The sequence below is a fragment of the Mus caroli genome, unplaced genomic scaffold, assembly GCF_978045245.1.
Source record: "Mus caroli unplaced genomic scaffold, Mus_caroli_1 scaffold_9, whole genome shotgun sequence".
NCBI lineage: Eukaryota > Metazoa > Chordata > Mammalia > Rodentia > Muridae > Mus > Mus caroli.
The window spans coordinates 129,111,554-129,127,007 of record NW_028227264.1 but is presented as its reverse complement, the minus strand read 5'-3'; the positions used below and the strand labels follow the sequence as shown (position 1 = coordinate 129,127,007).

General features: G+C 37.8%; 1 protein-coding gene across 1 annotated transcript; it reads right to left on the bottom strand.

The window, feature by feature from the left end:
* Positions 1-3,066: 3,066 nt before the first annotated feature.
* On the bottom strand, positions 3,067-6,927 carry LOC110303034 (olfactory receptor 6C76-like). The gene is made up of 2 exons (XM_021173928.2): positions 6,900-6,927; positions 3,067-4,004 (listed from the first exon to the last, which is right to left on the bottom strand). Exon 2 carries the CDS (start codon positions 4,000-4,002, stop codon positions 3,067-3,069), a length of 936 nt encoding a protein of 311 aa, XP_021029587.2. The 5' UTR covers positions 4,003-4,004; positions 6,900-6,927.
* Between the last annotated feature and the right edge of the window lie 8,527 nt (positions 6,928-15,454).

The following is a 15,454-nucleotide window of genomic DNA, read 5'->3' as shown; positions in this document are numbered from 1 at the left end:
CGTTTCATCAAGAAGTGAGTGAAGGCACTCACTGAACCACCGCTTCGTCAGGAAGTGAGTGAAGGTTCGCACTGAGTCGCCGCTTTGTCAAGAGGTGAGTGAAGACTCGCATTGAGCCACAGCTTTGTCAAAAAGTGAGTGAAGGCTCACACTGAGCTGCTGCTTCGTCAAGAAGTGAGTGAAGGCTCAGATTGAACCGCCACACCTCCAGGAGGTGAGTGAAGGTTCTCATTGGACCACCACCTCTTCAAGAGGTGAGTGAAGGTCTACATTGATTCGCTGCTTTGCCAAAAAGTGAGTGAAGGCTCACATGGAACTGCCGCCTCTTCAGGGGATGAGTGAAGGTCTGCACTGGATCACCACTTCATTAGGAAGTGAGTGAGGATCCGCACAGAGATCGCCACAGTGTCACCCACACTGTGAGACAGATCTGAGAAAGGTAGGAAGAGTGCCTAGACTATGGGACAAGCATTAAGTAAATATGAATTGTTTTTAAAGGGATCTTAAGAAATCCCTCAAGACACGAGGAATATGGATTAAAATAAGTTGTTCACAGCCAAGAGCTGCTCCAGGTTGGAGGAATAGGGTTTAAAATAATATAAAATAAATAAAAAGAGTAAAACACAAAACTACAAAAACAAAATAACAGGTGGTAGAAAAATTCTTAGCTCAAGTACATTTATGTTGTTCTTAATTCCCAGAAGTAGGAATGGTATATATATATATATAATGAAAGAATTTGACAAGTTTGAGGAGTAATTAGGAAAGTTAGAAAAGCAGGGCACTTGGGAGCAACTATCAGAAGCTACCACTGTGACTCCTCTCCCTTCTCTGGCAGAATTCCCAGAAGAAGGAGATAAAGAGTTAGACTTTCAACATGAGAGAGAGAAAGAGAGAGAGAATGGGTTTCAGAAAAACAGTTATCCACTGTTCAGGACCTTTTAGCAAAAGAGAGAAAAAATGGAAATAAGCTATTTCATAGCTCTCCTAGGGACAGGAGGAAATCAGGAGACATCCTGCTCCCTCTCTGGCTCCTATGAAGATATTCTTAGTTTTGGTTAGGATATCTGGGTCCCTTTGAAATATCAAGTTCTATTCCCTCTCTGTCTATTGTCTGTCTGTAGTGTACCAATTTGTCCATATGTCTGTCAATTTATGTTTGTTTTTGTTTTGTTGTTTGAATGATTATTGTTCTGTGTTTCATGTTGAAAAAAATGGTTAAAACTTTATCTGCTGGTTGTCCATACTTTGATTTAGCTTAACTTGTTTAAAAGTCTCAATTTGTACAGCAGAAACTGATAATTTACACTGCACTGTGGCTGGGAGTCAAGTACAGCTGGAAAATCCCTGCTAGAGGCTGATTATCTACACAAGCATCTCTTAAAGGGGCCAACAGCTTTCTGCTTGTAACAGAAAGTTAGCTTAAAATTGGTAACTCAGGGTTGGAGTCATTCTAAACAACACATGGCATGAGCGAACCCAGGAAAATAGGTCTTTAAAGATACTTCTAAATCGGGATAATATTTTGTGTAATTATTATTCTAGAAACTAGATTTATAAAGGATAGAATTTAAAACAATGTCTCTTCAATGAGTTATTCAATGCTTCCAGCGCTAAGGTTATAAGGAATGTTTTAAGTATAACTCTTCTTAAGAAAGAATGTCCAAAAATTAGAGGTATAGACAGAGAGTTGAATTGTTCCCCTGGAATCTGTCCTCACTGTAGAAGGGATATCCTTGGGCCAGGACTCTAGCAATATGCTCATTCTGTTTTGTAAGATGGAATTGCTCTATTATACAGCCCTAGCTGTCCTGGAACTCACTGTGTAGATAGACCAGTCTGGTCTCCAACTGAGATCTACCTACTTCTGTGTCTGGGGGCTGGGAAAAAGATTTAATGCCACTATGCCTAAGTCTGAAACAATATTCTAAACCCTAGAATCTAATATTCAAAAAGATCTAGAGACAATCCAATGAGGAAAAAGCAGCTAAGTTTTTATTATGAAAACAGTTGCATGTCTCTTAACTCATTCCCATTCAATTGACATTGAATACATTTCTCAATAAAGTTGCCTAGAGAGACTTATACCTATTTTCACTTGTTGATTATTAACATACCTTTTAAGGTAAATTTTCTGTAGTTTTCCTTGAAAATATATACATACAAGTAATGTACAGACTGAGCAGGTTGGTTTTCGACAAAAACATTCCTAACAACCTTCCTTGGAATGGTGCATATCAGTGTATACAGAAAACATTCTTAGCCCTGAAACTCCAAAGTATATAAAAAGTTAATGATGTAAAAAGACTAAAGAATGGAAATATTAGAAAACAACTTAAGATACTGTTACTATGCTAGGGATTTTGAGAACTCCCTGGGACATAGAACAAATATTATTTTTCACTGCCAGAGAAATCCAAAGATCAGGAAATGAACACCTAGAGTATCTTTCAAAGGAAATTTTAGGTGAGCTCAAAGTTTGGCATTAGCAAATCAACAAATAATATTCGATATGCTTAGTGGTCAGGGGTTGGGAGCCTGATGGAAGTAACACAGTAATTTTTAAAGCAACTTTTAGAAATTGACACTAAAATCCATTGAGGGCCATGCATTATGATAATAAAGGACAGAACACACAATAAAGACATAACACTTATGCATTGCACTATGCAAGCCTCTATTTAATATGAATAGACCTTAGGAAATACAGCAAGAAGTTGCCACATAGCAGAGGTGGGAGACTAGCTCATGGAAGAGATCAATTTAAAAGAGATCAATTTATACCATAGGAAATAATTCTTCTGAGTTGCTTGTTGCTCTTTGTTTAGCTTTTGCCTCTTATTCAATGGATAAATTCTTTGAAAATAAATTCATTCTTTTAAAAAGTCATTCTCATGTTGGTGGCATCAAATCAAAATGATAACTGTGTCAAGTAAAGCTGACATGGAAAAAATAAAAACATTCTGCTAAGTTGAATATAACAGCAGGTGGGAAATACAGTAATGTAAGTACACATCACATATAATGTTCCTTTTTTAAAAAATGAAACAGTGAATTTCCTTATCATTAAACTTTATTTGAAAAACGTTTTTTGATCAAGGTCTTAAATGCTTCTTTTACTTGTTTGTTTCTAAGTGTGTAAATAAAAGGATTCAGCATTGGGGCAACAGAGGTGTTGAGCACTGCTATACCCTTAGTCAAAGTCACTCCTTCCTTTGCTGAAGTTTTTACATACATGAATATACAGCTTCCATAGGAAATGGACACAACAATCATGTGAGAGGAACAGGTAGAAAAGGCCTTTTTCCTTTGCTCAGCAGAGGGGATTCTTAGAATTGTCCTAAGGATGAATGAATAGGACAGAATCACTAATGTTAAGGTTACAATAAGGGTTAATACTGCCAGGAAAAATGCAAAGAGCTCTAGGAAAGCTGTGTCTGTGCAAGAGATGAGCAGCAAGGGGGAGGAGTCACAGGTGAAATGGTCAATAATGTTGGAGTCACAGAAATCCAGTTGAAGGCCCATGATCACAGGTGGAAAGATGATGAGAAATCCAGCTAGCCAAGAGCTCACAATGAGCTGCATACAGACCCTGCTGCTCATTATTGTGGTGTAATGCAAGGGCTTGCAGATAGCCACATAGCGGTCATAGGACATAGCAGTCAGAAGGAAAAATTCAGTTGCACCCAGGAGTATGAAGAAGAACTCTTGAGCCAGGCAAGAGCTATAGGAGATGGTCATATCCCCAGTTACAATGCTCACAAGGAACCGAGGAATGGAAACTGTGGTAAATGAGATTTCTAGGAAAGCGAAATTTCGAAGAAAAAAGTACATGGGTGTCTTGAGGTGTGAATCTATCAGAGTGAGGGTAATAATGGTCAGATTTCCAGTAATGCTCAAAATATAAGTGATAAATAAAAATACAAATATCAAAATGTTTAGCTTTGGGTCATTTGTCAATCCCAAAAGAATAAACTCACTCACAGATGTTCGATTTTTCATTTCTTCTTGTGTTCTGCCAGGTCTGTAATTGTGAAATGAATTTAGAGAATCAAGATAATTATAAATTATATTGGTGGTTAAACATCTTTGTTTCATCATACCATATGAAACTTGTAACAATATACAAGCTGAAACATTAAGTCACTCACCAAATTATACTGTTTTAAAAGTGAACATTACCTGCCACAAAACAATTACACATCTGGTGATTGCCTTGAATCTACAGCTATTTAGTATAAAGGTAATCACTTGATAGTTCTACTAAGTACATCGGTAGATGAAAACAGTGCCCTGACCGGTCTTTGCTATATAGCACATGAGCAGAATTATTTGAAAAGTAGATAAAATACTTAAAAGTAAAAATATTATTTTATCCTGTAAATTGTCTCAACAGAGGAATGCATTACTTTTTATAAATCAAACATTTAAATGTTATTTGTCAATGTTAGAAAATGATTAAAACTATTCTTAACTGTCTGAAGAAAGAGTGTCAGGACCATCAAAATTAACATTTGTATAACCCTAAGGAAACAAACTCAGAAATCTCCAAGTTTCAGAAACACTTATAGTGTTTTTAAATTATTTTCACTATATAGAAAAGATTTTAACAGTCAGATAAGTAACTTAAGGAAAGAATAGCTAGAGAATGGAAAGGGGAATAATAGAACTATAGAACATAGCTACAGAACAGAACAGAGACCTGCAATTTTCTAATGCCAAGTGGTCTTAGCAGAATAGATCAAACCCAAACGCTCAGTGGGTTTTTAACCAACTGTCAGTGTTTTGATATTTTGTTTTGGGCCATTGTTAACACTTCTCACCTATATCCACATTTTGTGATTTTCATACATAACAAACTTATACAGTGTGTAGCTGAAATTTGAGAAGGTAATTTAGCATATACAGTAACAGGAGCACACCATGGGATGAATCCACAATAAATTTCTGAAGTAGAGGTCTGATAGGTGATACGATCGGGTGTTGGGAGAAACTGCTAAAAGCCAAGCCCTCCAAAGTAATATATTCTAAAAATTGCGGTTTAAGAAAGTTGAGAAAGTCCCCCATACCTTCCTCCCTACTTCCCTACCCACCCATTCCAATTTTTTTGGCCCTGGCGTTCCCCTGTACTGGGGCATATAAAGTTTGCATGTCCAATGGGCCTCTCTTTCCAGTGATGGCCGACTAGGCCATCTTTTGATACATATGCAGCTAGAGTCAAGAGCTCCGGGGTACTGGTTAGTTCATAATGTTGTTCCACCCATAGGATTGCAGATCCCTTCAGCTCCTTCGGTACTTTCTCCAGCTCCTCCATTGGGGGCCCTGTGATCCATTCACTAGCTGACTGTGAGCATCCACTTCTGTGTTTGCCAGGCCCCGGCATAGTCTCACAAGAGACAGCTCTATCTGGGTCCTTTCAGCAAAATCTTGCTAGTGAATGCATTTTGGGATAGCATTGGAAATGTAATTGAGGAAAAGATGTAATTAAAAAAAAAAGTCTTAGGATAAACTAAAAAAAAAAAATAGTTTGGCTAAAATGTAAAAAAAAAAAAAAGAAAATACATTGATTTATAAACTTTTCTCTTATTGTAGGATGAACTGAAAGCATATGCTTAGAGATGGCTGGTTCTTCCATTTCCTAGGTTCTTATCAAATTCAGAAGGATAAGATAAAATACAATATAAACTACATGAGGGCAAAGAACAGCCAAGCAAATTAAAAAAAAAAAAAAAAGAAAGAAAGAAAGTTGAGAAATTCTTAGGTCCCAATAAGCAGCAATTTTCTCAGTGGGCACCCCAAGGTCAGTATACACTATTTATAAAATCTCAAGGTAAAAAGTCTTGTTTGTTTGTTTGCTTGCTTGCTTGTTTATATTGAGTAGAAATGTCTCTGGCTGCAACTTATGATTTAATAGTAAATCTAAAGGTTGTGAAAACAGAACAGGGGAGCTGACAAACAGAACAGGACTTCAGAGCCAGAAGTTATCCTACCTTGGAATGTAGCTAAGACCCTCAAGAAGGATGAGGATGAAGGAGGGCTGAGAAGAGAGAAGGGAAGAATGGAACAAATGAAGAAAAAAAAGAATGAAGGCATGCACATTGTCACAATATTTGAAGCAATACTTACAGCTTAGAGGTAATAAATCTGTATATTTGGTTTGCTCCCTAAGTAAAACTCTTCATTGGTAAAGGATGAAAAGACACAAAGCATGAGTGAGAATCAAGAATCAACATTCTTGTGAGATGAAGTGTTATGTGACCCATGAGCAGAAATTGTTGAGATAGAACATCACCTAAAATTCTTAGTTGTAACCCTAACAACCAGTACATGGCATCTCTTGTTTTCTAAAATTCCAAAAGTAGCAAAGTCCTTACCATGGATATTATGAAATTCTACAAATAGCATATTTTCCCCTTTGGCTTCTAGTAACTCTTGGAAAAGTAAGATAGCCTGTAATTATAGATTCTACTTTTTATACCATTGTTAGAAAATGGTTTCTCTAAATATTCTTTCCAAAAGAAGCATTTCCATTTTATGTTTTTACATATTCCTTGAAACAGACACAAGGGATTCTTCCAGCAAAGCAAAGTTAAATTTACTCCCTTGAGAGATGGTGTTGATGAGTATGCCCTAAAGCTAAGTTGAATAATTAGGTGAATTACAGGAATTATCTTTTGAAGCATCTATTATTGAAGAAATGTAGAATGCAAACAATACTGAAGAAATAACACTGTGTGCTTTTATTTCACAGGGTTAATATTTATTAATACAAAAACTTGCAAATGTAATATAATCTAATTTCATATTAACATGTAACAAAGCACAAAATAGCAAGAGGAAATATCCACTGGGACATGAAGTGTGCCACATAATTATTTTCTTTGATAATAAAACCATACTGGATAATTTAGGCAAGATATACTTAATAGATATGTATATTGTAAGGACTAGAGAAAATATTTTTACAACTCACAAAATTAGTACTCAAAAATATTTTTCTTATTATCTAATTTCTATTAGAAAATAAGTTTACATTTTTTCTATTATAATCCTCTGATTTTTTTCTCAGACAATTTGGGGTCTGTTTTATTGCTGTGAGGCACTAGACGTTTTAATTTACATTTGTTTGGTATGGATGCTGAATTTGAATTGTATTATTTTACTCATAAAATTCCATTTACACTTATTTACACTAAAAGCTGCTAACTCTGTTTGACCACAGATTCAACTTAATTTACTGCTACAATGAAGTGGATATTGCTCCTTTTCTTTATAAGGACAAGAGAAGATACTTTTTGAAATTCTGCCCATCTTTAAAAATTACTAAAATATAAAGATCTGCAAAAGGGCTGAAGGCATACTGAACATTTAACAAGTTTATTGAAAATAGATAGAGGAGTAGGTTTAACATGTGCTTAGTAACCTACCACTGTATATTCATTGATCTATTCTTATCTCCTTGTACAAAGCTCAAGTCAATTGGATCAAGGACCTCAATATAAAAACAAATATGCTGGATCCAATAGAAGAAAAAGTGTGAAATAGCCTCAAACAGATTGGCACAGGGGGAAATTTCCTGAACAGAACACCAAGGGCTCATGCTCTAAGATTAACAATTGACAAGTAGGACCTCATAGAATTGGAAAGCTTCTATAAGGCAAAGGACACTGTCAATAGGACAAAACAGGAACCCACAGACTGAGAAAAGATCTTTACCAAAACTACATCTGATAGAGGGCTAATATCCAAAAAACAAGAACTCAAGAAGTTAGACTCCAGAGAACCAAGTCACCCTTTTTAAAAATGAGGTACAGAGCTAAAAAGAGAATTCTCAACTGAGGAATCCTGAATGTCTGAGAAGCACTTAAAGAAATGCTCAACATACTTAGTCATAAGAGAAATGCAAATCAAAACGACCCTTAGATTCCATCTCACACCAATCAGAATGGCTAAAATCAAAAACACAAGTGACAACAGCAGATGCTGATCTGATGAGAATATGGAGAAAGAGGAACACTCCTCCATTGCTGGTGGGGCTGCAAACTGGTACAACCACTTTGGAAATCAATCTGGCAGTTCCTCAGAAAATTGGAAATAGTTCTCCCTGAAGACTTAGCTATACTTGGCATCCAAAAGATGCTCCAACATATAACAAGTACACATGCTCCACTATGTTCATAGCAGCCTTATTTATAATAGCCAGAAGCTATAAATAACCCAGATGTTCCTCACCAGAATAATAGATACAGAAAATGTGGTATATTTACACAATGGAATATTACTCTGGAATTAAAAACAATGATTTCATGACATTCTCAGCCAAATGGATGGAACTAAAAAATATCCTGAGTAAGGTAACCCAGACACAAAATAAAACACATGGTAAGAACTCATTGAAAAAGTGGATATTAACCCAAAAGTCCAGAATATCCAAGATACAACCCACTAACCATATGGAGCTTAAGAAGAAGAAAGACCAAAATGCGGATTCTTCAATTCTTCATAAAAGGGGGAACAAAACAATCACAAAGGATAGAGGAAGGAAGGGACCTGAGAGAGAGAGAGAGGAAGGGGAGAGAAGAAAGTAGGCAGGGTAAAGTATTGTAAGGGACAGGAGAGAAGTACAGAGAGTCAAGAAATGGAATAGAAATATGTAGCAGTGGGGGATGGGGAACTCGGGGTAGCCACTAGAAAGTCCTAGACTCCAGGGAAGCAAGAGGCTCCCAGGACCCAATGGAGATGACTTTAGCTGAAATATATAACAAAAGGGAGATAGAACCTGTAGATATCACCTCCAATGGATAGGCATAGCCCCCAGTTGAGGGATGGGACTACCCACACATCTCAAAACTGTTAACCCAGAAATATTTCTGTCCAAGGGAAAAACAGGAACAAAATGGAATAGAGACTGAAGGAAAGGGCATGTACCTTCTGCAGACACCAAACCCTGACACTATAGCTGAAGCCAAGAAACCCTTGCTGACAGGAGCCTGATATGGCTGTTCCCTGAGAGGTTCTACCAGTACCTGACTAAGACATGCAGATACTGAAAGCCAACCATTGTACTGAGCCTGGGAACCACAATTGAAGAGCTATGGGAAGGACTGAAGGAGCTGAAGGGGATTGCAACCCCATAGGAAGAACAATATTAACTAACTAGACCACCCAGAGCTCCAAAAGACTAACCCACCAACCAAAGATTATACATGGAGGTATCTATGTTTCCAGATACATATGTAGCAGAGGATGGTCTTATCTGACATCAGTGGAAGGGGAGGACCTTGGTCCTGTGGAATCTTGATGCCCCAGAGAAGGAGGATGCTACCTGTGAGGTGGCAGTGGATGAGTGGGAGGAGGAGCACCCTCATAAAGGCAAAGAGGAAGGGGCAGAGGGAAGATGGGATAGGGGGTTTTTAAAGGGATAACTTGAAAGAGTGATATCATTTGAAATGTAAAGGAATAAAATGATTAATAAAAAGAAAGAAAAAAAGGCAACAGAAGACCTAGCTATTCATTGTGAAGCCTCCCATATAGAATGTGAGGTCAGCATGGTTTTATGTGGATGCGGGTATGTGTGTATGCCTGTATGCATAAACATTCAGGAGTATTGTCTCCTTAGGGAATGTCTGTGAGGATCCTCCCTTTCCCAAGATAACATTGTTTCTACCAAGTCACTTGGATTCTCTTGAGTACTCATGTTTTAAAACAAAACAGTTCCAGGGAGTGCTCTGACCCTGAGACTCAGGGGATATCACCATTTTCTCTCTGGTGACTCTCTAAGAGGGGGATCACTCAGGAGCACACAGGCCACAGAAACAGCAAAGCAGCTTGGACAGGGAGGTGGGGCTGTTCTGCAACCCTCTGTGCACTGGTCTTGCCAGGGGAGAGCTTGCCTCTAGGGAGTACCAACACAGTCTTACAGACTCACAGGAAGAACAAACTCCAGCCAGAGACAGCAAGAACATCTAACACCAGAGATTATCAGATATCAAAAGGCAAACTCAAGAATCTTACCAACAGAAACCAAGACTATTTGGCATCACCATAACCCAGTACTCCCACCACAGCAAGCTCTGGATAACCCAGCACACTGGAAAAGCAAGATGTGGATTTAAAATCACATATGATGCTGATAGAGGCTTTTAAGAAGGACATGAATAACTCTCTTAAAGAAATACAGGACAACACAGGTAAACAGGTAGAAGCACTTAAATAGGAAACACAAAAATCCCTTAAATAGTTACAGGAAAACACAACCAAACAAGTGAAGGAATTGAACAAAGCCATCCAGGATCTAAAAATAGAAGTAGAAACAATAATGAAATTACGAAGGGAGACAACTCTGAAGATAGAAAACCTAGGAAAGAAATCAGGATTCATAGATGCAAGTGTCACCAACAGAATACAAGAGATAGAAGAGAAAATCTCAGGTGGAGAAGATTCCATAGAAAACATTGACACAACAATCAAAGAAAATGTAAAATTCAAAACGACCCTTACCCAAAACATGCAGGAAATTCAGGACACAATGAGAAGACCAAATCTAAAGAAAATAGGTATAGACTAGAAGGAAGATTTCCAACTTAAAGAGCCAGCAAATATCTTCAACAAAATATAGAATAAAACTTCCCTAACCTAAAGAAAGAGATGCCCATGAACATACGAGAAGCCAACAGAACTCCGAATAGTTTAGACCAGAAAAGAAATTCCTCCCGACACATAATAATCTGAACATCAAATGTACTAAATAAAGATAGAATATAAAAAGCAGTAAGGGAAAAAGGTCAAGTAACATATAAAGGTAGACCTATCAGAATTACACCAAACTTCTCACCAGAGACTATGAAAGCCAGAAGATCCTGGACAAATGTTATACAGACCCTAAGAGAACACAAATGCCAGCCCAGGCTACTACACCCAGCAAAACTCTCAATTAATATAGATGGAGAAACCAAAGTATTCCATGACAAAACCAAATTCATACAATATCTTTCCATGAAATCAGTCCTTCAAAGAATAATAAAGGGAAAATTCCAACACAAGGAGGAAAATGTCACCCTAGAAAAAGCAAGGAAGTAATCCTTCAACAAAACTAAAGGAAGATAGCTACAAGAACAGAATCTCAACTCTAACAACAAAAATAACAGGAAGTAATAATTACTTTTCCTTAATATCTCTTAATATAAATGGACTCAATTCCCCAATAAAAAGACATAATCTAACAGACTAGCTACATAAAGACCCAACATTTTGCTGCATACAGGAAGCACACCTCCGGGACAAAGACAGACACTACCTCAGAATAAAAGGTTGGAAAATAATTTTCCAAGCAAGCAGTCTGATAAAACAAGCTGGGGTAGCTATTCTAATATTGAATAAAATCGATTTTCAACCTAAAGTTATCAAAAAAAAGACAAGGAGGGACACTTCATATTCATCAAAGGTAAAATCTACCAAGATGAACTCTCAATTCTAAACATCTATACTCCAAATGAAAGGGCATTCACATTATTTAAAGAAACTTTACTAATGCTCAAAGCACATATTGCACCTCACACAATAATAGTGGGAAACTTCAACACCCCACTCTCATCATTGGACAGATCCTGGAAACAGAAACTAAACAAAGACACAGTGAAACTAACAGAAGTTATGAAACAAATGGATTTAACAAATAACTATAGAACATTTTATCCTAAAACAAAAGAATATGCCTTCTTCTCAGCACCTCATGGTACATTCTCCAAAACTGACCATATAATCAGTCACAAAACAGGCCTCAACAGATGCAAGAAGATTGCAATAGTACCATGCATCCTACCAGATCACCACAGATTAAGACTGATCTTCAATAAGAACATAAATAATAGCAAGCCAACATTCACATGAAAGCTGAACAACAATCTACTCAATGATAACTTAGTCAAGGAAGAAATAAAGAAATTAAAGACTTTTTAGAGTATAATGAAAGTGAAGCCACAACATACCCAAACTTATGGGACACAATGAAAGCAGTACTAAGAGAAAAACTCATAGCTCTGAGTACCTCCAAAAGGAAACTGGAGAGAGCATATATTAGCAGCTTGACAGCACACCTGTAAGTTCAAGCACAAAAAGAAACATATTCACCCAAGAGGAATAGACAGCAGGAAATTATCAAACTCAGGGCTAAAATCAATCGCATGGAAACAAAAAGAACAATACAAAGAATCAACCAAACCAGGAGCTGTTTCTTTGAGAAATCAACAAAATAGATAAGCCCTTAGCCATACTAACTACAGGGCACAGGGACAGTATCCTAATTAACAAAATCAGAAATGAAACAACAGAATCTGTGTAAATGCAAAAAATCATGATATCCTTCTACAAAAGACACAACAAAATTGGGAAATATGGATGAAATGGACAATTTTCTAGACAAATACCAGGTACCAAAGTTAAATCAGGATCAGATAAATGATCTAAACTGTCCCATTCCCCTAAAGAAATAGAAACAGTCATTAATAGTCTCCCGATGAAAGTGAACACTTTGCCCTTTCTTAGAACACCCATGGAAGGAGTTAAAGAGAAAAAGTTTGGAGCTGAGACGAAAGGATGGACCATCTAGAGACTGCCATATCCGGGGATCCATCCCATAATCAGCCTCCAAATGCTGACACCATTGCATACACTAGCAAAATTTTGCTGAAAGGACCCTGATATAGCTGTCTCTTGTGAGACTATGCAGGGGCCTAGCAAACACAGAAGTGGATGCTCACAGTCAGCTATTGGATGGATCACAGGTCCCCCAATGGAGGAGCTAGAGAAAGTACCCAAGGAGCTAAATGGATCTGCAACCCTATAGGTGGAACAATAATATGAACTAACCAGTACCCCCTGGAGCTCGTGTCTCTAGCTGCATATGTATCAGAAGATGGCCTAGTCTGCTATCAGTGGAAAGAGAGGCCCATTGGTCGTGCAAACTTTATATGCCTCAGTACAGGGGAACGCCAGGGCCAAGAAGTATGAGTGGGTGGGTAAGGGAGTGGGGTGGGGAGGGTATGAGGGACTTTTAGGATAGCACTGGAAATGTAAATGAAGAAAATACCTAATAAAAAAAAGAAAAAAAAATAGTCTCCCGACCCAAAAAAAGCCCAGAACCAGATGGGTTTAGTACAGAGTTCTATCATACCTTCAAAGAAGACCTAATGCCAATACTTCTCAAACTATTCCATAAAATAGAAACAGAAGGTACTCTACCCAATTTGTTCTATGAAGCCACAATTACTCTGATACCTAAAACACACAAAGACCCAACAAAGAGAGAGAACTTCAGACCAATTTCCCTTATGAATATAGGTGCAAAAACACTCAATAAAGTTCTCGAAAACTGAATCCAAGAACACATCAAAATGATCATCCCTCATGATCAAGTAGTTTTATCCCAGGATGCAGGGATGGTTCAACATATGGAAATCCACCAACATAATCCAATATATAAACAAACTCAAAGAAAAAAAAATGGTCATCTCTTTAGATGCTAAGAAAGCATTTGACAAAATCCAATACCCCTTCATGATAAAACTCTTGGAAAGATCAGGAATTCAAGGCCTATACCTAAACACAATAAAAGCAATATACAGCACACCAGTAGAGAAACTTGAGAAAATCCCTCTAAAATCAGGGACTAGACAAGGCTGCCCACTCTCATGTGGGCATATTTCATGATATGACAGTATACATGAGTGACCCAAAAAAATTCCATCCACGAACTCCTAAACCTGATAAATAACTTCAGTGAAGTAGCTGGATATAAAATCAACTCAAACAAACCAGTGGCCTTTCTTTACACAAAAGATAAACAGGCTGAGAATGAAATTAGGGAAACAACACCCTTCACAATAGTCACAAATAATATAAAATACCTTGGTGTGACTCTAACTAAGGAAGTGAAAGTTCTGTATGATAAGAACTTCAAGTCTCTGAAGAAAGAATTCAAAGAAGATCTCAGAAGATGGAAAGATATCCCATGATCATGGATTGGCAAGATTAATATAGTAAAAATGTCTATCTTGCCAAAAGCAATCTATAGATTCAATTTAATCCCTATCAAAGTTCCAATTCAATTCTTCAGAGTTAGAAAGGGCAATTTGCAAATTCATCTGGAATAACAAAAAACCTAGGATAGCAAAAACTCTTTTCATAAAAGAACTTCTGGTAGAAACACCATCCCTGACCTCAAGATGTACTATAGAGCAATTGTGATAAAAAAAAATAAAAAACAAACAAACAAACAAACAAACCCTGCGTGGTACTGGTACAAATGACAGACAGGTAGATCAATGGAATAGAATTGAAGACCCAAAAAGGAACCCACACACCTATGGTCACTTGATCTTTGACAAAGGAGCTAAAACCGGTGTACCGGAGGTCGGCGCCATCTTTTGGGCGTGCGGCTGCCTACACCTAAGAATTTCATAAAATCATTGTTCTTAATAGCTGTGTAGTACTCCATTTTGTAAATATACTACATTTTCTTTATCTATTCCTCTGCTGAGGGACATCTGGGTTCTTTCCAGCTTCTGGCTATTACAAATAAGGCTACTATGAACAAAGTGGAGCATATGTCTTTATTACAAGTTGGAACATCTTGTGGGTATATGTATAGGAGTGGTATTGCTAGATCCTCTGGGGAGAGCTACGTGTCCTCCTGGGATTTGTCAGTCTGTCGGCCCCTTTGATATGTAACACCCGCTCGGGAGGGGTTGGTGCCAGATTCGGGCTGGCGCCTGCACAATGATGTTGTTTAAGGCGCCAGTGCACCGGAGGTCGACGCCATCTTTTGGGCATGCTTAGGCACTTAGACAAATAGATGGATCTAGAGGATATTACCTGAGTAAGGTAACCCATCACAAAAGAACACAAATGATATGTACTCACTGATAAGTGAATATTAGCCCAGAAGCTCGGAATACCCAAGTTACAATTTTCAAAACACAGGAAACTCAAGAAGTAAGACCAAAGTATGGATACTTTGATCATTCTTAGAATGGGGAACAAAATACCCATGGAAGGAGTTAGAGAGACAAACTGTGGAGCAGAGACAGAAGGAATGACTGTCCATAGACTGTCCCACCTGGAGATCCATCACATTACAACCACCAAACCCAGACACTATTGTGCATGCCAAGAAGAGCTTGCTGACAGGAACCTGATATAGCTCTCCCCTGAGAGGTTCTGCCAGTACCTGACAAATACAGAAGTAGATGCTCACAGCCATCCATTGGACAGAGCACAGGGTCTCCAAAGAAGGAGCTAGAGAAAGTACCCAAGGAGTTGAAAGGGTTTGCAGCCCCACAGGAGGAACAACAATGTGAACCAACAAGTAACCCCAGAGCTCCCTGGAACTAAACCACCAATCAAAGAAAACACATGGTGGTACTCATGGCTCTAGGTGCATATGTAACAGAGGATG

Bases quoted from the DNA above. Each gene is read 5' to 3' on its own strand.
- LOC110303034 (XM_021173928.2), bottom strand. From the start codon at position 4,002: ATGAAAAATCGAACATCTGTGAGTGAGTTTATTCTTTTGGGATTGACA.